Source organism: Polyodon spathula, chromosome 8 (genome assembly GCF_017654505.1).
Source record: "Polyodon spathula isolate WHYD16114869_AA chromosome 8, ASM1765450v1, whole genome shotgun sequence".
Lineage (NCBI taxonomy): Eukaryota > Metazoa > Chordata > Actinopteri > Acipenseriformes > Polyodontidae > Polyodon > Polyodon spathula.
In genome coordinates, this window is record NC_054541.1 from 24,620,465 (window position 1) to 24,644,784 (window position 24,320).

Here is a 24,320-nt window from a genome sequence, read left to right on the forward strand (position 1 = left end):
CGTAGGCATCAAAGCACCGAGGCGACAAGTCCTCTAGGCACCAAGGGTGACAAAGCACTGATGTACCGAGGCTATGGAGCACCAGAGACCCGAGGGTCTCGATGGGTATAGGGATGCACGGCTGAAAAGCCTCAAAGCGCTGAGACATATATTCCTTGAGGTACCGAGCTGTGGGGTGTTGGGGCACTGAGGGTACTGAGGACGCTGATGCATAGAGCTCACCAGCCTCGAAGGCGTTCAAGTGCCGAGGCATTAAGGTCTTGAGGTACCAAGGCTATGGAGCACAGGGGCACCATGGCTCAAAAGCCTTGAGGGCATCGAAGTGGCAAGGGGTGGAGTCCTCGAGGCACCAAGGGCGTCAAAGTGTCTGGGTACCGAGGCTCTGGGGCAGCGTGGCACCAAAGGCGCCGCGGCACAGGCTCAAAACGTGTCGAAGCACAGAGGCATGTAGCTCTTGAGGCACCAAGGATACTGAGGCTATGGAGCACCTAGGCATCACGACATTGGTGGCTTCAAGCACTTGAACACAGAGGGTGCTGAGGCTTTTGTGCAATGAGGCACTGAGGCTCTGAGACACCGAGGACCTGAAGGTACTGCGGGCAGTTGAGGCTTAGACTGGGGCGCCGAAGCATCAAGTATCGAGGGCAAAACACCGAGGTATTGGGCTGAGTGTCTCTGTCTGGGCTTGCAGTCACACAGCCAGGGGCAGCACGTAGCTTGCAACGGTGTGGAGCGTTCAGACAGTTGTAGTGCAGTCACACGACCAGTATAGCACAAAGCTTGCAGTGGAGTGGAGCACCGGAGATGGCGTCCGAACCGTGTGCAGCTCGCAACCAGTGCAGAGCGTAGCTTGCACTGAAGTAGTACAGTCACGGACCTGGAGAAGGGAGAAGAACAGACAAAAAAAAAAACGTACATCTTTCTTTTTTTTTTTTTTTTTTTAACATAACACACTGCTTTATGGGATGGTAATGCACACGGTCTCCTCAACCATAAGGCCAAAGTTGTCACGGTTGTCATATTTATTTTAGTTTTATTTTTAAAACTGCAAGGCAGTAGTAAGAGAGACTCAAGAGCAAGCTGGAGTTGTTTTTTTTTCTGTAAACAGTAAGAAAGAATAGTAATCGACAACCTGTAGGGGCTGTAGGCCGCAGCACTGAGTGGTTGTACTGAGGCTGCCAAAGGGCTTCGAGTCGACCGCGGATCACAGTAGAGCTGTGCCTCACTGGAATCATGATCTCCGTTCTAATGTTGTTTACACAGCTGCAAAGCAGAGGAAATAGAAGAAAACACACGCAGCAGGGTTAGCAACAGACTACAATCGCCAGGCGATGTAGGCTGTTGAAGAGTATTTATTTATTTATTTAATTGCTTGCAAGGGAACTCCAGAAAACCTTGTAGAAGGAGCTGTGAAAGAGTCAATCACAACTGGAAAAAGGTTAGCGCTATACTCACCTTACCTACCTGTCTGTGAAAGGCAGTAGAGACTGACGTCACTGCATAATGACTATTACCTCGGTGAGACGGGATCGAGGATGTCACTCCGCGGAGGGGCCTATCGGCAGCGTTGATATAAAATGCTCAGCGAATACCTGACAAGCAGGCATATCCCTAAAGTATCATTGGCTGTCATCTTCGAATTGAAAGGGAACTGAAAGGTTACCTCAGTAATAAAGTTTAATTTTGTTCCCACAAAATGGAATACAGAAAGACAAGAATTAAGGTAGCCAAAGTCCCAAAAATCCATAACCTCAAATATGCTTGGATGTTATAAACAGTGGCAAGCTGAATACTGATGCACAGTGGATAGGTCAGTGTTACTTTGAATATCAGAAAAGCCTTAACATTAGCAAGGTAATCCACCACTGCTTAATGGCATTGGTAAATAAATATGACTCCAGTAACTACCCAGAGAACAGCAATTTAAATTTAAATTATACAGAAACTTAAAACCCTGGAGAATGACACTCCCTTTTCTCTTTAATGTGTGAAACCAATACCAGTGTTTGAAGTCTGTGCCCTGTGTCACTGGTACACCAGATAGGTATTTTTCTAATTTATTTACTCTGGGTAATGAAGTCAGAATGTTCTTTTATCCTTTAAATCTCGGAAGTAAGAAATATTGCCATCCCTCCGTATTAACGGTATTTACTGCATTTTTTTAATGTCCCATTTGCTAAAGCAGCTTTGCAGAATTGCTTTCCTTCACAACATTTCTGCACAAGCTCACTGAATATTTCTGCTTTTTTTTTTTTTTTTTTTTTTTTTTTTTTAAATATATTTCGCCTGTGTGTCAGCAGCTAGCTCAAGGAATCCCATGATCGTTGCACTTTGTGTGTGTGTGTGTGTGTGTGTGTGTGTGTGTGTGTGTGTATGTATATATATATATTTTTTCATGGCTTTCATGTTCACCAGATACTGTATATCCACCTCAAAATGAATGTATTATTTTACTATTTAAGCTTTACATTGACTTAAGGTCAACAACGATGAGCATTATTATAGTTCACCAGTAAACCAGGTGAAAAAAATCCTTTCATGTGGCTCAATTTTATAAAGATTACTGTGTGTATTTTGCAAGCATTATCAGTGATACAGATATAGTTCTACACAATGTAAACAGAAGCGCTAGCATAGCCCTGCCAGTCTTGACCAAAACTTACATATGTAAAGCCTTTATTTTTAGCGATCGTAAAATGTTCTAACGGGTCCCCTTCCTAAGGATTCATTTCCTTAACTGAAAACAGTTTGTTGTTAAAGTGTAACAGAACACCCTCAAAAGTTTACAAGAAAAGCATTACATTCCCTTTGCTGTGTCCCAGGTTGTCTCTATAGCAGAGTTATATTTTAAACATAATCCCAGCTCTTTTTCATTTAATTACACATAATGGGTCACAAATCAACCGGATTTGGAAACTTGTTGTCTTTCCAAAAGGAGACTCCACCCATCAATCTCATACGTTACCAGTTTGACCAGTTAAATAGGTCTCTCTGCCCACAAACCCCTGTCGTTTCTTTGTTTGGTCCTCCTCCTCCCTGCCTCCACCTTGCAGCATGCCTTGTCTAGGGGGAAGGAGGCCCCAAGTGCCACTTGTCCCGCCCGCTGCCCGAGCCATTCTTAATCACTGTATTGGATTAATCTCAGCTCGGCCAGCAAAGGGGCGGCTATTTAGCTATAACTGTTTGTTAATTGTTCATGTGCCATCAGGCATATCTTTCGCAACCAATAAACTTATTTTTACTACTAAGTGGATGTCTTCTTTCTGAAAATACATTTCTCAATATTTACTTCGGTAAGGATTGCAGTGTGGCCAGATCACTCTCCCTCCTGCAAAACTTCTGTTTCTCTGTGCCTACATGACGCCACTTTGATTTCAGTCAAAGCACCAGCAGGGAGCATGAACTGGATACACTGATGTTTGGAAGAAAAAATGTGTTTTCTCCTGGCAAACATACAAATTGAAAAAAGTAATTCCTTGGATGATTTACCGAAGATGTGTGAATTTACATATTTAAAAAAATCCCAAGTATGTTGAAATAAATTTCTACGATATGGAAAACCAGAGACACAGCAAAGGTAAAGTAATGTGTTTCTGTAGGAGAACTTTGGTAAAAATCTTGAGGCCTACATTTTACAACTACAACATTGGTTTTTCAGCAATCCTTGTTTCTCTTGTTTGTCTAAATATAAATATATTCTGTACTACAAGGGATATTGTACCACACCATATAATATCTCATTGTGAAGAGTTTAGAAAGTACCACCATTAAGATTAGCAACCTGGATTTTTAATTTTCAATTTATAGTTTTACATTTTAAAGAAGACAAAATGGAAGTGGTAATAAGAATCTCACTCGCCCCAGTCTTGCTTTCATTTGATAAACTACTTGCCACTGCGACCGTGATTTTAGAGAATCACGTGGCTCACAAGCTAGCATACAACCTATAATAATGGAAAGAACATTTCATTCCCTGTTTCAACCACAGGGGTCAGGGTTCATCCCTCTCGGTCACCACTGTAATTAATTGGCATTTCAGCCCGTTGAATTGACTGGAAAGACAAGGGCTAGATGCAAATCACACACCACACTCTGTCCATTCAACTGAAGAGCAAGCTCTGTAGTCAAGAGGCAAGTGTGTGTCTCATTTTGATGTGTGTATTAATAATTAATCAGCTTTACGGAGAAGATTTATTACATTTATGTACCAACTTTTATTAGTCTAGGGTTTTTTTTTTTTTTTGGGAGACAACAATCAAATATGGCATAAAACAAGCCTTTGGTTGAACAAATAACATATTTATCACCTATGTGTTTGTATAGGCTTGTGATCCATTTTCAATGACAAAAGGCTGTATCTTCAAAACTGAACATCCAATCTGAATTAATAAAATTAAAAAAGTACTAGAGCATTTGAAATATGTTCTGATATATGAAAAAAGAATACAATAATAGTGTGTGTAACTGGGTGAAAGGTGCAAGTTTACCCCCACCCTCGATCACATCACTTCACAGGAGCCCGGAGATATTTACAATATAGGAAACAGTCACTGTCGCGTTCACAGGTATAACTGTTTATTTTGCACTGGAAATGTCACACAAATTACAACGACAACTGATGTTCGACTAGCAGGTTACAATTACACTGACTAACATAATAATCCTGTCACCCTCCTAAAGATAGACACAGCATTTAATAATCTCCAGCCACGCCTACTCCTAACATGATTCATTATTTGCACCTGGAATCATTTTATACAAAACTCTTATTTAACATGTGTACTTTTACAATAAAACACATATTTTACGTTAAACATGTTTCTTCTCATTTATACGTATTTATTTAAGCTGCATGAATACAGTTTTTTTTTTTGTTTTTGTATTTTTTACACAAACGATCCTTAAACTATTATATTGCTTACTTATTATTAACATTGTCATTATTATTCTTTAGTCCTTAACTGTTACCAGTAAAGGCTGACTACCCCTTCTCTTGGAAGCTTACCAAACATATGGCTATAACAAAACCCTTGTCCCACATGTGTAGCTACGGCAACTTCTTTTAGGGAGGTGCCCCAGTCTAAACACAGCAATACACTGTCATATATCAAACTCACTTAATCAGCAGCATGCATAATACATAATAAATCCACAGCTCTATCGCCAGTAGAATAACAATCATAATAATAATCACAATATAGTTCAATATTACAGTGAGGATTTTGCCCTCACATTGCTACTACAGGCCAGAATTAGTAAGGGTTTTACATTTTCTTGTGAAAGAAAAATAAAACTGTTATTGATATTTGAAAACAATAGTCACAACCAATGTGGAAATTAACTTTACAGGTCTTTTGTATAATAGATTTACCTTGCTGAAACAGTCAGGTTATCGAGCTTTGATCCAATGCATTTCTCTCACGGTATATACTGAATAAAGTTTATAGTTAGACTATACTGATTTAAAATAAAAACAAAATGTATCCATTTTGTGTGTACACTCTTTGCAAAGCTTTAATTAATGCCTATTTTGATTAATAAGGTTTGGACAGTCTGTCTGGTATTTACTGTAACTTCTAATTATACTGTAATAATTGCTCTAAGCTTTTGTAATAACACAGTTTGCGACTGCACAGTCCAGATTGCGCTATGCTTTGATTGTTCAAACAATGTACCAATTAGAAAAGTATCGAAAGAATTTCAAGCACAGCATCCAACAATATCAGTATTTGAATCTGCATATTTTGAAGGTGATGAGCCGCGATAACATCATTTATATTTTCAGGCCTTTCCGGTGCTTGACATACTTCGTGTTTCATATTTTTGGATGATTTAATTGTAGCTGATTTAGTTTGGATTGAATTAAAGACTAACATATGCTGCCTGGGACAAATCTTCCCTGACAGAAGTGTTTGCGCGCTATTTATTTTCCATCACTCTAAGAAGTTAATGTTTGAAATCAACTAGAGATTTTATAATTGGTGGCGTGGTTTGTACTAATATACCATACACATTGCGCATTATCCACACAGTTTATTTAATAACTGTATTTTGCAAATGTACTATGATAAATTGAAAACTTGTCAATCATAGATTTAGCATGACGATGCGCAGCAGAGGGCAAACATTTATCCAGTATTTGAAACTAGACCGTAAATGGAGAAATGATGTTCTAATTAAAATTGAGGCAGATTCACTAGATCTACAAATCCAAAAAAAATCTCTGCATGTGGTGTAAAATGATAAGTAACCTAATGGATGGTTACACTAAAAACACACCTGTGATATTGATTCATTGTTATATTCCTTCTGTAGTAAGCAGAAGTAGTCATCAGGCACTGGCTGTCTAAAAATAAGTCCTAATGGGCAATTATTCCATTAATGCATATCTCTGCCAAGTATATAATTAACACACTACAGGTGTTGGTACCTTGAAAAAGTAGGTTACCATAACAGCATGTAGAATAACATCTCATAATCAAAGTGGTTACCAAGGTTATTAGTTGAACCAAACAGATGCGTGTATTGTGAAAGCGTTACCTGCATTGTCTATGAAATGTTTCTACACAATGCTGTTGAATAATTACCAATAGATTTACTATGGGTGTTATGGCACCTACATTTTAAACACGTCTGCTTGGAACATTAGTCAGCACACAGGAGGTGGTAAAGTGTCTTGGTTTCTTCAGTTAGGTTTGCCAATGTTGTCCACTAGTTAATAAATTACAGGAAATTAGTTGCTCATATACAAATGCTATCGAAGGGTAAGACCTTCAGATACTCTTAGGTGCTTTCATCTTCCTTGAACTTTCTAGTAGCACTGTGCAACTGCCAGCTGTAGAGGTTTCTAATATGTCAACTTTTTGTCTCATACACATGGGAGGATTTCTAGTCCTGTAAAGCCTATCTGTCATCTTGGCAGTGTTTCTTTCCCTTGCCTCTTACATCTGAGGATATCTCTGTGAAAACAAATCCAGCCCAGACTGTCTTAGCCAAGTGTTTTAGTCATTCGGAACTAATTTCATTAAAACACCATATCTAGCAAGTGTGGAGAGATGATTCAGTAGCAGGGTAATTTCAAAGTGTGGGTTGTCACAGCTTGTCACTGCTGTGTACTGCTGCTTTACACAGATTAGCTACAGTATTTCTTCAGCCTTGTCATTACCATGCATCTTAAAGCACTTCTGAACACCCTCAGAACACTTCCTACTGTTTCCTCCTGTGCTCTACAGTATGTATATATTTTTTAAAAGCTATCCTGATTGTTTTGGTATTTTCACCAACGGAAAGACAGTGTCAAAGACTTTATTTTTATTTTCATAACTTTATTTTGAAGTTTCTTTTTAGTCCTACTATATGTCTTATGGTAGTCCTAATATTGAGAAATGGATGGTTAATGTTTGTGTTGGATGTTAATCAAGTAGGAAACGGTGAAGTAATGTCATTACCCCACCACTGAACCGCATGAATGTTATTTTCTGCATGCTTCTCTCTAAATAAAAGTTCCTGTGACCCACATTGCCATTTACTCAGTTACAATACTAGTGGAGAGTGAATATCATTATGGCAGTCAGATAGGAAACTGTGGAGACAGTTCGGGGTTGAGCAGCGAAATTGCTTTTCAATTCCCCGGTTGATTTAATGGCCCAGGACATGGGGATACAAATATCAGAACAATATAACATCTGTAACACATAGGGCTGGTTTTACAGTCCCAGATCAGCATTAATTGTGACGACCTTACCTAAAACAACATGAGCTGGTCCAAGATTAGTGCTAATCAGGGTCTGTGAAACCAACCATTAATCCTAACTTCTGAGATGCTGATTGTCCATTGGATTGTATTACATTTTATACAGGAGGTTCTCTTTAGTGGGCTAGAGCATATTTCATAAAAAAAAAAAAAAAATTAAAAAAAAACAAGTCACACTCCAGATGAAAATGTTGTGGTTTTCCTTTTTTTTTTTTCATTTGATTACTGAATTGCACGGGACAGCTAATTGATGCAGAACCATTTGCTTGCGTGCTTGGTTTGGCGCTGCTATATGTTGTAACCTTATCCTTGAGGGGCCAGTTGAGGAAAAAAAAGCACAAGGTAATAAATGATTATCTTATACAAACCTTTATTTTTGTTTTTTGACATGGACGTTCGATGGAAATATTGTAAACTGGAGAATTCAACAGATCAGTGTGTAAACTGATACTGAAACTATTGCACAAGGTGGTCCTCTTTTCTCAGGGTTCCCTGTGATATCTCTTATTCTGTACTGATGGGTATATTACATACTGCTGTAAAGCTTCATCCATCCAGTCCTTGTTATTTGAACTAGTGTATGAGGAAGCTACTTCAAAACTAGGCTTTCCTATTGAGATCATAATCCAGTGAATTGAAGCTTTGGAGCAGTGAGTATAAGCTTACTGCAAACTGACAGAAATATTTTGTTTTAGTTTTCTTAACTTTGCTAAGTAATGTTTTTAGTAATATGTAGATGATTGCCATGATTGGCGAATGAAGTTTGCTTTGTGCGTGCAGCTTAGCAGACGTAAGGTGGGCAATATGCCAGTTTTCCCTTGCAGTGCTCTACAGATTCACCTCAACCCTGACCTGGAGGGATAATGTATTTTCCATTCTTTCCTCCATCTGGGGCCTCTCCTGTGAAAAACAAATTGTGCTGCATTTCGTGATTGATTTGAATGAAAGCTTTGGCTCAGACAGTCCATCTGAAGCCATTCAAGGTAATAGCCGGTCACAACTTATGTTTGTAGCCTGGCTTTAGGTTTTAGAAACTGCGATTAATAGAAAACAGAAATAAGCTTTGTTGTTGTATATTTTTTAAACATAAAATATTACCGTTATAGTAAAGTGCAACTAAAACTACTGTATAGTATTTACATTCCATGTTTGCTTGTTTTGTGGCCAAAAGCTTTGCCACCAAGGATTTTAGGATTGAGACAATTTAAAAAAAAATAAAAAAAAACCTGACATAAACTTTTATTTAACATCATGTATGCAAAGAAACTACCAAATGATATCGCAAAAATTCTACCAGAAGCTGGTGTTAGATTTTGAAATGTCACTTTTGTTAAGTATATGGAAAACTACAAAGCTGTATTTAATTCAATATGTTAACATAACATTATTCGGCAGGTTTCATTCCAATTTATGAAGCAAAATTAGTTCATTCTGTAAGGTGATGCAAAACTTTTGGCCATAGCTGTACAGCTGTCAAAATATAAAGACAACTCAAACATAACTATTGCAGTAATTTTCTCGTATTGACATTCACCTCCATACTTTGTGATATGGTACAATGTGAATTTGGTTCTGAAAATGGATGCAGCGGTTGACATAATCCCAAGGGCAAAGAGGAATGCTGTTAAGAGTATTATCTTGGGGGATTTTTGCCAGAAACATTTAGTTAACAACCACACACTGACTCTTATCCAAGAGACCACTGGAATTTATTTGTGCCTGCTTAGAGGGAGGTTCACTTCTTAAAATGCCAGCTGAACACTGATGTGATAAGAAGCGAGGTGCAGAGCAGACAGTTCACTTCATCTTTCAATATTGAACCTGTAGTTGCTTCACTAGTAGAAGCATAATGGGACTCTGAACAGAGCAAGCCCATGATTGGAGGCAGGTTTGCTGCTATTTTTCTTCTAAGAGCTATCCTGCAACGTTACTGTATTGCACATATTTGGGCCCTGCAGCTCATTTCAGGGAAGTTATTAAGATAAGTGGTTTTGTTTTTCATCTAGCCTCTCCATGAGAGATTGTGAAAAAACAGAAATTCATTCAGTGAGTTTCTTCTTCAATCAAAATCATGTGTATTGTCGTGGTCTGACCTTTAGGACAAAATGAATATGGATGCAAGTAATCTATATCAAGTAATGCAGGATTCATGTTAAAGGTTAACATGTTTTGTATTTTGCTTGGAATGCACAAGGCCTTGCTGTGTATTTTGGTTGTGTCAGCAAAGAAAAATGTCTCAAAATAATGGTATTTTATAGCCCTGTGTATATCTACAGTATGTTATACCTTGTTTTGGGAATACAGTTAAATCTGTTTTCAAACCATAGCAGACCTCACAAAACCAAACAGTAGACCCAACCCTGGTCCTGGGGACGTCTGGTTTTCATTCCAACTAAGCTCTCAGTTACTTAATTAGACCCTTAATTGAACTAATCGTTTTCCTAATTAGATGCCACTCCTTTAATTGTTCCTAAAAAAATGCAGACTTCATATAAAATGTTATAGCTAGCTAGAAATCTGCAACTGTTTAAGAGGTGAAAACAAGTGAAAAGGTTTAATATCCAAATTAATTATTCAATTAAGGTTCTAGTTAAGTAATTAAGAGCTCAGTTGGAATGAAAACCAGAAGACACGTGAGGTCCCCAGGACCAGGGTTCTGAAACCCTGCTGTAGACCACGTTGAGACTTCTTTTATCTTGTTTGGAAAAAGTTTCTGGCAAATTGTGTACTGTATATAATTTAAAAAACTACCTTTGGAATAAAAGTATAAACATGAGAAATGATTGTAATAAAGCAAATTTACTACCATGATGGATCACGCTCAAAGTGTACCAACTGTTAATGTTAGATAATCATAGGCACTTAACCTTTTCACTACCAGGCTGCTCTAAGTATAATGTTACACTACCTCTCCTGCTTTGCACATTTATTTTACTCACTATTGATACAAATCCCAAATATTAATTCTTATCCTATATAATAAAACAAATCACCTCATGAAAGTACCTCTTATGCTACTTTATAGTACATTTGTCAAACGGCTAAATCAGCTTGCTGAAACTGTATGATTATAAATGACGGAGAATGCTTTGAACATAATAAACCCCTTTTAATAAAATGATGAAAGACAATTAAATTACCATGCAATTAATCTCCTACAGTATTTCCCGTTTTATAATTCAAGTTATTGCCTGTGGTTGGTTAATCTCGGTATAAACAACATAGCCAAAGAACACTTAAGGTATTTGGTTAGGATAATATACTTCTTTTTTTTTCTCAGCAGGTTTGTTCAGAATATGGCTTGTTTTGAATGCTCATTTGTACACAATACACATACAATAATAACATGAAGGCAGTCATTATAAATACTATAATGATGCATAGGTAGACAGCATCCAGTTGTCTGGTGTATAATAATAATAATAATAATAATAATAATAATAATAATAATAATAATAATAATAATAATAATAGTACACTTAATTGTGGAACAAAGGTTTATTCTACACTTGTTTTTGAGAGTATTAAAATCCAGGTATTGGCGACCGACTTTGGCAGAAGTTGTGGCGTCTGATTGGTTACACTAATAAAGGTTGAATCTCCAGGACCACTAGCCTGAGGCTCAGTGTCATTTGTTCAGCTACTAATATGGGGCCATATCATGGCAAGTTATTAATAATAGAATGGTAAGACTTTTCAGGGTAGCGTCATGAACACAAAATCTTGGCCTTGCCACTATTTTAATATCGGTGTAGTAAACATGCAATTTCCATGGAAAGGCCTGAAGACCATTGAAATTAAGCAATAAAACCTGTAAATAAACATTCACTGTACCTATACTTTTATATTGGGTATTTAGTGCCTACTACTGGTCATAGTATATAAAACAGAGCGAGGGAGCTGCAGGTACAATTACCTCTTAGATGGCTATATGTTAGTGAAACTATGTGGAATGTTAACAGTATTATAATTTATATTCTTCAAAATGTAAATACACACATTTTGACTCTATCCCCTCACAAACAAATCTGTAGCAAATTTGATGGGTTTGGTCATATATATTAATTGCAGATAGTAAAAACGTGGTAATAAAATGCAACAATAACATTTGATAACTGTAATACCAAATTGCAATAACAGATTGTAATAACATATGCCAGTAGCTTATGGTAACTGACACAGTTTTTGTGTTGTGAAGAAGCTTGTGGATACTGTTGACCTTTTACAGCAGCATTGGGTAAGAGATAATGTGCTTATATTTTAAAGCATAAGATAGTTGCAGTGCAGACGGGACAGGGATCCATTAAGGGGAGAGATTCTGTTCAAATTAGAACCTGGAGAAGGGATGGTTATGTCCCAAAACTTACTGCAGTTTTCTTTTAAGTCAGTTTTAATTAGTGGTCTCAATCAGGATTATTTTTTAGTGAATGGTGTTATAATTTTATTTCCTACATTTTTCAACTGTTAATAAAACAAAGCCATAAAGTTAATAGAACTGTTTTCGTCACCCAGACTCTAATTTAAGTAACCTGTGAAACCAGTAATATTTAGTCTCAGTTCACACATAGAAGCAAGCTTAATCTTTTTACTAAAAAAAATAAATAGTAATAATTACATTGTATGAGTTTACAATCCTGACGAGATTAATGAGTTAATAGACATGACCTTAACAGAGACCAGGTGCACAGCCTAAAGGCAAATATGATGGAGTATTAGCATCGGGGAGGGGTCATACTGATGGCCTGGAACTTTCCTTTACTTTTTTTCCCCTCTTGTTTCCTTCCTTTCTTGCTTGAACAATTGCCTTTTAAAAGAGTTTTAACCCTTACAGTTAACAAAACATGTTGATGTAAAATGAATGACGACAGATCACAGATTCCAAGTAATGAGCCAGCAGAAACCCTACAAACTCATCGATATTAGACGGCTTTCTTATCTACTCTGCAATCAAATTCCACTTACCCACAGCAGGAAAACTTTTTATGAAATGCAGTTTAATTAACATTTAATTAACTGGAGTTGCACATAGATTATAAATTGATTTGGGTGCAGAGTAGATTGTTTTGAAACCCACTGATTGAAAAATGTTTTGTTTTACTGGTCATTTTGGTCATCTGGTCTTCTAGTATTTTACGGATTGGTGTTGGATTGACTACACTTGTTGATGTACGTTTCCTATCAAGCTGTTGTGGTGACGATGTACAGTTGTAATGTGTATTATTCTAAATCTAATGTGTACCAAAACCATAAGTTGTATTGGTCTATTGGAAAGCATTGGATCTCCATATCGCAGCAAAAGCATTTACGTAACTAGATTTGTGGTTTAAGACCAAACCAGGACTGGAGGAACGTCTTGGGGTGAATTTGGTTTTGAGCACCCTCCTATTTGGCAGGGCTATTGTTTATGTGCTGTCTATGCATGTTGCTGTTATGCTAATAAAGACGGTCACTGGACAGCGAACATGACCACACTGTTTGGAATCACCCCCTCATCACGGTTCATTACCTTAAGCTATTATACACACACAAACACCATCCTTAATTTCTACAATAGTACCTATTGTGATACAATTAAATGAATGAACATAACATGCATCTGTTGCCTTCTAATCTGCCTTACTTATTTTCTTTACCCCACAATGGAAGTTAAACTGTGAAATTGTATTATTGTGTATTCTATACTGTAGCTGCAGTTTAACTCATTCAACACTGCAAGACAGTGTAGAGGTCCAGGAGAGATAACTCCACTCAAAACTGTAGACCACTGTGGTGCTACATGATAGATTACTGTAATAATTTAACTGTAGTTTAAACACTGCCTTAAAACCACATTCTTTCCATACTCTGCTGTATTTGCCAGATTTCAGACACAGCTCCACTGAAAAATTGCATTGCTTTTTCATTTACATTCATTGAGAGGTGTGAGAAAATGGCATCCTGCATCTTGTAACCACATGTTGGTCGTTCTGTCGTGACTGGTGTTGCTATGAAGGGACTTCACCTGTTTTGTCTCAATGTCTGGGTGTTCTTGGAGATAAAGATGTACCGAATATTTAATTGTTTTCTGTATAAATACATTCCTCTGCTGACTGAGTAAACCTAGTTTTCTTAACACATTTATCCCAACAAACTTCCAATGGTTGTAAGTTTGTGTTCAGCGTATTGTGCATATATATATATATATATATAATATTATATATATATATATATATATATATATATATATATATATATATAACATATTAATTTTACTGTTTTATTTATTACAGTTTGAATGCAATTAACTTTTTCAGCAACTGCTTGTATGTGGATTTATGAATGGTAAATCTTAATATTGTTTGTATTGCACAGTTCAGAAGTTACATACAAACAGCGAGAGGCAAGGTTGAGTTCTGTAACTATGATGGACATTTGACAAGGTTGGCTGTTTACCTTCAAGCTACGTCAGGTTTTTATTGTGAAAATTTGTGGTCGATTTTTTGACGTTGATTTGCTAACAACCAATAACAGTACTTTTTTCCGTGATCCAAGCTGGTCAGGCCTCTCCAAAACTCGTTATAAATGTTATCCAAGCTTTTTAGTGATTCTCTGCATCAGAAAATGCTTCAGTATCCCAATTACAGCAATCTTATCCCATCAGGGTTGTTTTGTGAAGGAACTTGTGAGTTACAGAATACTGTGTTTCCTCAGATATATAAATAATATTCTTGTGCAGCTGCTTCTTTTTAAATTATGTTTGGCCATGTCATGGTTAATTGAGACAGTCTGCTTTTCACTGGGCTATTGTATTCCAGACTGGAAATGATAATTCCTTCTGCTTCAGCCATGACTTTCCTTCTCTAGGTGACAGTGTAATCCCCAGGAGAAACCTAATTCACTGGAAAATTATTTACCAACCCCTGAGTGTCACTCAGACTGATCTTCATAGGGACCACACGTCATGCACCAGATCCTGTTAACTGCATTGTATACCCTTATTGAAATGCTGATAGGAATTATGATCTAGTAACTCGAGGGAAATTATTTGGTGTAAAACTACAAAGATATAAAAAATTAAATAAATTATCTCAATATAAGACATTTTTTCCATCTTATTTTTTTCCATAATGTCTTAAAGAGGCTTTGCTGGAAACTGCCAGCAGCAGCTCAGTTGTCCTTGGCAAATGTGTACTTTTCAGTTAATTTAGCTAATCCAAGAGAGTAAATGATTGCTGTTAAGATGTTCAAAATTCATTAAGTCTTTGCGAAAAATATCAATAAGCTTTAAGGAAATGGTAAAAAAAAAAATTATTATTTTTAGGGCTTTCACTACATAATTCTATACTTTTATTATGTTAATGTAAATGGAGATTAATTTTAACATTGTGCTAACAGCCTTCAGTAACCATTTTCTTGCCCACCAAAAAAAAAAAAAAAAAATTATTTTGCAGACTCTGACTCGTGAGCTAAAATATGCAAAAGAATAAATGGTTTCAAAATGAACCTAACTGTAGAGCAGTCCCAGTAATGATGCAACAGAACCACAAAAGTAAGAATACAAAATAAAAAGTGCACAATTTGGCGGTTTTCAGCGTGTATAAACCAACTCTAATCTGAGCCTCTTTTTCCAGTATAGAGTAACCGTAATACTAACAGGAATGCACTTTTTTAGGGGGTGCCATTATGCAAATATGCCATCTATATTTGCTGCAGTTATTCTATTTGAAAATTAAAGTTTTTGATTAAAATCATCTTGCAGTGTTAGTTTGGTAGACAGTATAAAAAAGGCAATTGAATTTAAAAATGTATGTGCCAACTTAAGACATTCTAGCTAGTAAAAGATATTAGCTGTATATCTTCATGATTAAATGTGTTGGACAGATGGTGATATCGGTAAGTTGATTACTAGTTGGGTATGGCACAGCAAAGCAGTGCAGCTGGCACAGCTACAGAGAGAATATAAGCAGCACTGGCATTTCTAAACTCTCAAATGTGTATTTGTCTCTTTAAGTTTCTACAGAAGGACCTTGATTCATTAAGACCAGTGGAGAGGATTTCTTATTCCTTCTACATGGAAACGTGGTCACAGTTTGACATTTAGTAGATTGACATTTCTTTAGTATAATTTTGTGCTGTGCAACCAGATTCTAACAAATACAAAGAGGGAAGCAACAAAAGCAGTGACATGGGTCGCATTAAAAAAATGTAATAATTATAATAGTAGAGTACCAGCTATCTTTTAAATGTAGTCAGTCTTTTCCTGTGTTGGTTTTCATAGGTTTGTTGAATAAAGCAGTCATTAGTGTGGTTGAGCATATTAATAAAGAAACGCACTGTGTATAACTTAAAAATATATAATACTTAAGTGTATTATAAGAAATTGTAAAATAAAGTTTATGCAGAACTGATGGATAGACAAGGCTTTAATGTGGCAATGTACAGCAAGTGACTGAAGTTTGATCTACAGATAAACAACTTATTGGGGCTGAGGCTGTTTTTTCAAACAAGTTGAGTTGGAGGTCTGGTCATGGTTTAACAGAATAAGACAGACAAAGCAGCAGAACCACACTATCCTGGTTAAACATACCAGAGCCAGTGGAAGATGTTGATTTGGTCCAGGATAATGATTCTAAGCAAACTGCAAGACACCATCCACAACACTATGTTTAAAAAAAGGGATTAGCTGCTCGAGTCCAGACCCTTATCAGACAGAATACCACAGAAGTATCTGGTTTGACTAGTGACATCAGTGCTGTACAGATGTGAAACATGGCAATCATCACCACCAAAGGCTAGTGTTGTGCATTATGATGTTTGTTTACAGCTGGATTTCATGGTCATTTCTGGTCCTGCTTTCTACTTGCATTGCTGCACTCACACCTTTGAACAGTACTTTTTTATTAGCATCAATACCAAGGGTCAAGCAGAAAAAAAAATTAAATGTCATTCTTGTGCTAATAGGCTGTCTTGAAGCAATTCTTCCTTGGCATTTAGGTTTTTCAATAGAAATGTACAAATCAACATTGATGACTTAATCTGCTTTATTTCTATTTGAGGGAATAATAATGTGTAGACTGATAACATAATTAAACTATTTATATATATATATATATATATATATATATATATATATATATATATATATATATATAGAGAGAGAGAGAGAGAGAGAGAGAGAGAGAGAGAGATAGATACATACACACACACACACATAGAGTATCAGCTTCTTTTTAGATATATATGTTACAAACTGATCTTGCCCTTAGGATTGCTGGACTAAACTGGCATTTATTTAAAAGAGATTCTCATGACCAGGATCTAATCAAATATGATCGCTGTGACAGAAGTTCTTTTCTACTTTCCAGATATATTGACATATTGATAAAGATGTAGTATGGATGTTTTCCACAGTTTTTGAGACTTTCTTTCATTCCACAAAGAGGACCAGGTTTGGTACAATATATATCACTAGATGCTTTGTGCTTTTGTTTAAAAAAAAAAAAAAAAAAAAAAGCCAGCCTTCAGTGTTGATGTAATGCAGTTCTGCTGGAGCTGTGGTTCTCATTAGACACAACAAACTGGTTGCCAAAAGCCCACACTTGACCTTCCTTTGAACTGTAAAAAAGATGGAGTCCAGGTTTTCATGATTAAATTGTGGTGTTTGGAAATCTTGACATTTTCCCTTGCCAAAGTAAAACTCCAGATACAAAAGGCATTGCAGTGTTGCCTCAAACAGTGGCTAGCAATTTAATTTAGTAATATTAAGCCAAGTCTGAATTTTCAGACTTCTGAATACATTTAAATTTAAGTTTAATGTTGCACAATTCCTGAAGCTTGCATCCTAAACTTGTGTTTCCATCAACACCAAATAAGTGTCTATTTTATGTATTTCTATTAATTCCAAAGAGTCAACTGAAATAAAATGCAAGGTACCCGCTATATGTATCAGAATCTGGGGATAACAATTTACTGATAGAGTCAGCACTCGATGCCTGTTACCCAGATACACATCAGTCACATTTTACCACCCTTATTAAGAATAAAAACAGTCCCCATTACATATATATGTAACAAATTAACCATCACACGCGATTCCCGACTCCGTCACCAGTTTTCTGACACAAAGCCCATCTCTTCAATGTTACGATTTATCGGAATATCCATCACAGCCCACGTTTTTTTTTTTTCTCTGCGGTTCTCTTTTTTTTTCTCTGCGGTACTTCCAGTTTCACCTGACAAAAATGCAGCCAAAACAAAGCGAACGAGACAAGCTAGGGTAATGTAACAATTAATCATTAAACAGTTTTAGATACTATGATGTATTTTAATTTAGTTGTTGAAAAAACTTCTGTTTGAAAATACTAACAAAACCAATAGAGTACATCTAAATGGAAGCCTACTTATTTTAAAACAAAGTCCTTTCAGATATGCATTTTTGATATTGTATCTTTTTTGCATTCCCTGAAAAACGGACAAGGGTTGGAACAGGCCAAAATGAAATGATCAGATGTGCGTCACATGCGTTTAACCACCACTGAAGTCAAACTTTTATAGGGTCGGATATGTGAGTGCTGACTGTACCATGCTTAACAGTTTTTCCATCTATCTAAAGAATCACTACAATTCACGTCACTGTTGGCCATGTTTTTAATAACACTCTTCCAGGATGATTGTGAGGAAGTGAGGAGGGGGGAGACATGGTAGCGTGCTGTGCACAGGAAGCCTGTGCAACACTGGTATGTTTCCTGCCCTCAGTTCTTCAAAATCAGCCTTGATTTTTAAGTGCAATTTACTGTAATCCTTTGTAATCATTGCAAATAATGACAAAAGCAGAAAAAAAACAATAGAGAATCATACACAACACACACACACAATAACCAGATTTTAAACCAGTAAGAAATAAAAAAATATAGTTCCCTTTCAATTCAAAGATGACCTACAATGATACTTTTGGGATATACCGGCTTGTCAGGTATTTGCTGAGCATTTTATATCAAAGCTTCTAATAGGCCCCTCCGTGGAGTGATGTCGTTGGTCCCGCCTCACCAAGGTAATAAATAGTCACTGCGCAGAGACATCAGTCTCTTTTGCCTTTCATAGACAGGTAGGTTAGGTAGGTGAGTATAACCCTAACCTTTTCCAGTTATGATTGAGTCTTTAGACCTCCTTCTTCGAGTTCCCATGCAATTAATTGCTGGAAGTAGGCTTCGACGCCTGCACCACTTCACCCAGCACACTTGATCCCCTCTGGGTTTTTCGGTGTGTCAGTGATACACGGTGATATACATATACTCCTGGGCCTAATGGAGTTCAGTATTGGAGGAGCGGATGCGCTCATTAACCTAGGGGTCATGAGCGAGGGTATTAATAGGGGGCATAGCGTGAGTAATCTGTTCCTTGGTAAATGGTTAGTGTTTTAACCTACAAGGAGTCTGTGCTGCCGTATTGTGAACCGTGAGTTTTGTCTTGTATTAGTCTGAGTGTTTGTTAACTGTTGTTTGTTTTTTTGAATAGATACCAGTAGCACAATCCGGAGCTGTAGCGAAAGCCAGCATAAACCCGGACATCACTTTCACCCCTGCATTTCACAGAGAACTGTAATACACCATGCGCACTTATTCGTATAAACTGGACTTTTGGTTGCGGGTCAAACCCATGGGATTTTGCAAACAAAGTGAAATACGCTGCACACATTGAAAAAGACCACATGCTTTGACATTGGGTCTTTATAGTTGGTAGAGATGTATTCTGTGATTTTCTCAATACAGTGTCCAGTGAACATTGTTTTAACCTCTGAACATATTAATGATACAGACCACTCACTTTTAATCCATGTCTTTACAAGCTCTATTCTATGATTCTCCCAATAAAGTTTCAATTACAGGTGGTGTACTGTATAGCTATGGCCAAATGTTTTGCATCACCCTATAGAATTAAATAACTTTGCTTCATAAAGTCGAATGAAACCTGATAAATAATGTTACGTTAACATATTGAATTACATACCGCTTTATATATGTATATATATATATATATATATATATACTTAATGAAAAACTGACAATTTTAAAATGTGACTGTAGCAGGGGGAGATCTGTGTTGACTCTGCTGGCGTGTTCACAGGGCTGCAGGAAGAGGGTGGCAGTCGTCCAACAACCGCCTGTGAGTCATGGCAGTGACACGAGGAGGTGGGAAAGTGGGTGTGTGGACTTTCCCCCTCTCTGAATGGCTGAGAGGCGAGTCTTGGGAGATTGTTAGCCCTATAAAGTAATGCTCTGCTGTTTCCTCAGGTCTGCCCTTTTAAACGCGCCGAGAGTGCGGAAGCGCTGGTCCACGACCGAGAACCAGTTGGAGAGAACGAAACAGAGTTTCAGAGCGAGACAGTGAGGGCGGGGAACCCTTGGGCAGACCCCTGAATATTATAGCTGAGCAGGCTAGTTAGCCGGCAGCGTAGGACGGTGATCCGGGTCGCACGGGCAGTGGCGACCGGGATATCGCTGCAAAGTGCAGCACCTTTTCTTTGTAGTTTTGTTACTATTTTATTTTCCCTTTTTCTTTTCGCCTTCTAGAATTATTGTTTGAAGCACCTTCGAGTGCGCTTGCACCCTGAACTGTTTTACCATTATTTGGTATTCCCGTGGTTCTGTTTACCATAGTTGGTAAGCAGACCACGGACCAACAGCACCATCTGTGGGCTAAACGAAAAATAGCAACCCAAAATAAAACTGGGCACCTGTGCGGTGTTGCCAAATCCACCTGTCTGTCTCCTGTGTCAGTGAATTACCCAACACCCTTCCACAGTGACATTTAAAAATAAATAAATAAATACTACATGATTTTAAATAAAAGATCTACATTATGCTCTCTTTAAAAAAAAAAAAAAAAAGATTTCTCAATCCTAAAATTCTAGGTGATGCAGAACTTTTGACAATAGCTGTAGATATGAACCTTTTCACCGATACATTGTTTTAAATCGCAGAGTAGATATATGATACATAATTTTACTGCATGCTTACAAACCATTCAATATGATAAGCCATATCCCTTAGATTACGCTACCAGAGATGCTTTGTGCTTCTTTATATTGTTTTTTATGTAAAGTATAACTGGATACAAAATACTAGGCTGGTTGGATGTATCTGTTTGAAATACAACTTGGCTGATTGAACACTGTGTTATTGCACCTTTATCTTAAGGTAATTCATTCTATGTATGTTTTCTGTTGTATAACCAAGTAGGGCTGGATTGTTGCCTGTTCCAGAACCTCCCTAATAACACTTAGGTTTCCCTTTCTTTTGTCAGAGTGCAAAACTTTTCTGTTCCATTTCAAAGCGAAGTGGGATTTGGAGTTTCCTATTACGAGCCACCTCTCACAAAGCTTCAATTTAGGTCTTTTTTTCAGAAAGGCAGCCAACATGACCTCATTTCTAATACCTCTTTTTATTAGAAATAGTTGGTATTGTGTTGTGTTTGAATGGTTTAATGCCATGTGATGCTGAGAAATCAAATATCTATTTATAAACCTCTTTTCTCATCTTTTATCCAGGGGCTTAATTTCAGTCTTTACTGTTGTTTTGTTATACGTTTTCCATACCATAGTAATATTTAAGATTTGCAAAAAAAAAATTATTGTTTAAAATGGACCATTATTATTATTTATTTTTTTTTTTTTGAGACCCCCTAACCCATAGCTACTTGTGCATAAAAGTACCAGCATTTATAGATTCTGTACATAGCCATAGAGCAGTGATGTTTGTCACAACACGCCATTTGTTAACCTGGCCGTTTTGGTGCATTGAGGTAGTGACCAGCAACATAATACAGTAAATCTCTATAATCTAATCTTACACCTGGCAGAATTCTTGAAAGATTAGTTCCAAGTTAAATTTGCATAAAAAAACAATAATCCAGTTTATTCTGTTGAATCCATATAATTTTTTTGTGTTGTAATTTTGGAATCAGTCTGATCATTATATTGATTCATGGTTTGTCTGCCAGCCAGTCTGGTATTTTGAAAATACCCAGAAATGATTTTGGATAATTATGCCTTGGTTTCAATTAAAAGTGCATGTATTTCTCTCTCTATCCAGGTATATGTCTTCTGCCACGATCAAAGGTCTCTTGAGAGTGTCTGGACCGTTTTTTAAAAGAGCCACAGTTGTTACTGTCTATGTAAGTATGAGAGGCAACAGATTTACCATTTGTACACATCACACGCTCACACCTCATTTTTAAATTGATGCAGCAGCTATTTAGCGTGACTTTTATCTAGCATGTCAGTATGAAGCATGCTAAAGCTGTTGTGACCCACATTTCAAATGGCACAACTTGTTGACTAATTTCATTTCACCATATCAATTTGATTATTTCCATTTCCCAAAGCTAGTTTAAGAATGAAAAGAGAATGAAAAATTAGACTTTGCGTGTGAATCTCCTTGGTGTATTTCAGTCTATAAAAAAATATTTATAACATCCCAAAGGGTCCTGTTCTTCTAATGGTTTCAATTATTGAATAATCAGTATTTAGATTTGACACACTTGGATCATTTGAATAGATCTATCTATTTTGGACATTTACAAGGGACTGACATTATTGCCCAGACTTTGTGACTGTAGTATAAGCACATACTAATTAAGCGATAGAGCCTGTCGATGCGGGCTGGAATTATGCATCCCGAGTCGTAGGCGAGGCCACTAACGAAAGTCAAGGTCATCTACCAAACATTAGAGCCTGCATCGAGAGGGTTCTATCACTATTAGAAAACTATTTATTTCTTAATTTTCTCTTTTAAAAAAAATTGGCTGGTGCAGAAAAAACTGAAACAGGGTTGGGAGTTTGACTCTCTCTCGCTCTGTGAGGTTTCCTCACATTATATGTACATATATTGTAGTGCTGTCTCTGGGTAGACAGGAAGTTTAAGTGAAGTAGAACCAAAAACATTGCTGAGGAGAAAGGCTGGAGGAAAGTGTAGTTTTTCAGAAAAGCAACTGGGGATTTGCACTGACACATAAGGTGGTTGCCATTAGAAGACTAGGAACAAGGTGAATACAATTTGGATCACAAACTGCAAAGAAAGCAGTTGCTGAGCCACTGTGACAGCCACTCTCATCATTCATACAGGTCACATACAGTACCGATTTAATATGGTATTTCAAGACACTTCAAAGAGATGGATTATTGAAAAATGCACAGAGGATATCCAGTGGAGTTCAGATTCATTTGGTTTGAAAATACTTTCTTCTTTCCTGTGATCTGACATTGGCTACAGTTGAAAAAGGCTGAAAAAAATTGGAGCAGCTACATCAGGCATTCTGTGTTTGGTTATTTTCCCTGTAGCACCATTGGGACTGTTTGTTCCCACCCCAAAAATAGAATTTCATATATGGAAAAATATGAGAAACAAGGTTTCAATCCCCAGTTCCGTAAAAGAGGGACAAGACGTGCTTGTAAATGAGATGTTGCATCTCTGTAGATCTATACCTTGAGAGGCTAGTTGTACATATACAGTACTGTATGATTCAATATTGTCTGTAGCATATTGTGTTTACAATCCAGCCTTAAAAAAAATAACAGTTTCATATATACATATGTTGCTTGACAAACCTTTAATGTTGTGTTTTGTTCAAGGAACAGGGTTTGGTAATCAGTATAGTACTGTTTCTTTTCTGTATAAAAAATATCTGGACATTACAGGGTTAAATATTTTATTGTGGTAATAACTAATCAAAAAATAAAACGTAAAATAAAATGTGTACAGCTGTTAGAAAACTCTATTAAACAAAAGAGCATAAATTATGTTTATCTCATAGAAGGGTTATGTTGAAAACATTGCAGCAGTAATCAATTGAATCTGTTGGTGTCTGAAGGATCTGTTTTAAATATAATTAGAACAGTACCGGCCTGAGAACTAGATTTGTTCTTTTGAAGCAACATTCCTCCGTCCAGAAAGTGCTCTTCAATTCTATAATCATGAGATAATGTAGTACTGTTGTGACCCATAGTGAATGCATTCTATTGTTTTAAATTTCATGCGTTTGAAATCCCAAAGGATGTTGTGCTGGTGCTGAAACAAGACTGTATCTGCATGTTAAATGCTGTCTCCTCTATAGCGCTAGACTTAAAGGCTCCTATTCTGATTACCATCAGACCATTGAAATGAGTAATTCAACCAGTCTGTCTGCAAGTGCACTTTTAAAAGCTGCACAAAGTACAGTTATATATATATTCAATATATATATATATTAGTATATATATATCATTATATATATATATTATATATATATATATATATATATATATATATACCTAAAATTACTCAAGTATATATATATATATTATATATCTATATATCTATAGACGTATATACTTTATTTAATATTTTTATTTTAAAAATATTTAAACCTGCTTTATCCTGTAGTCATTAAAGGAAACTGTTTTATTTATTTTATTGATTGTCCAAAACAAGTCTAGTCAACTCTTTGCACACCACAGGGCTCGATGTGCATTCCTGCCTGTCTGACCATCACATATTTGATTTGATGCTGTAACCTTTTAATGCAAAGGATTAACACTGGGACACAAACTTAG

The 24,320-nt window shown here is 36.7% G+C and overlaps 1 protein-coding gene across 1 annotated transcript in view; it reads left to right on the forward strand.

Annotated features, from left to right (window-relative positions):
* Nucleotides 1–24,320, forward strand: part of LOC121319641 (protein O-mannosyl-transferase TMTC1-like) — a 94,943-nt gene that overhangs the window by 14,198 nt on the left and 56,425 nt on the right. Inside the window, exon 5 of the mRNA XM_041257271.1 lies at nt 21,823–21,904. Within this exon, the coding sequence (XP_041113205.1) occupies nt 21,823–21,904 (82 nt within the window). The remainder of the gene's footprint in view (nt 1–21,822; nt 21,905–24,320) is intronic.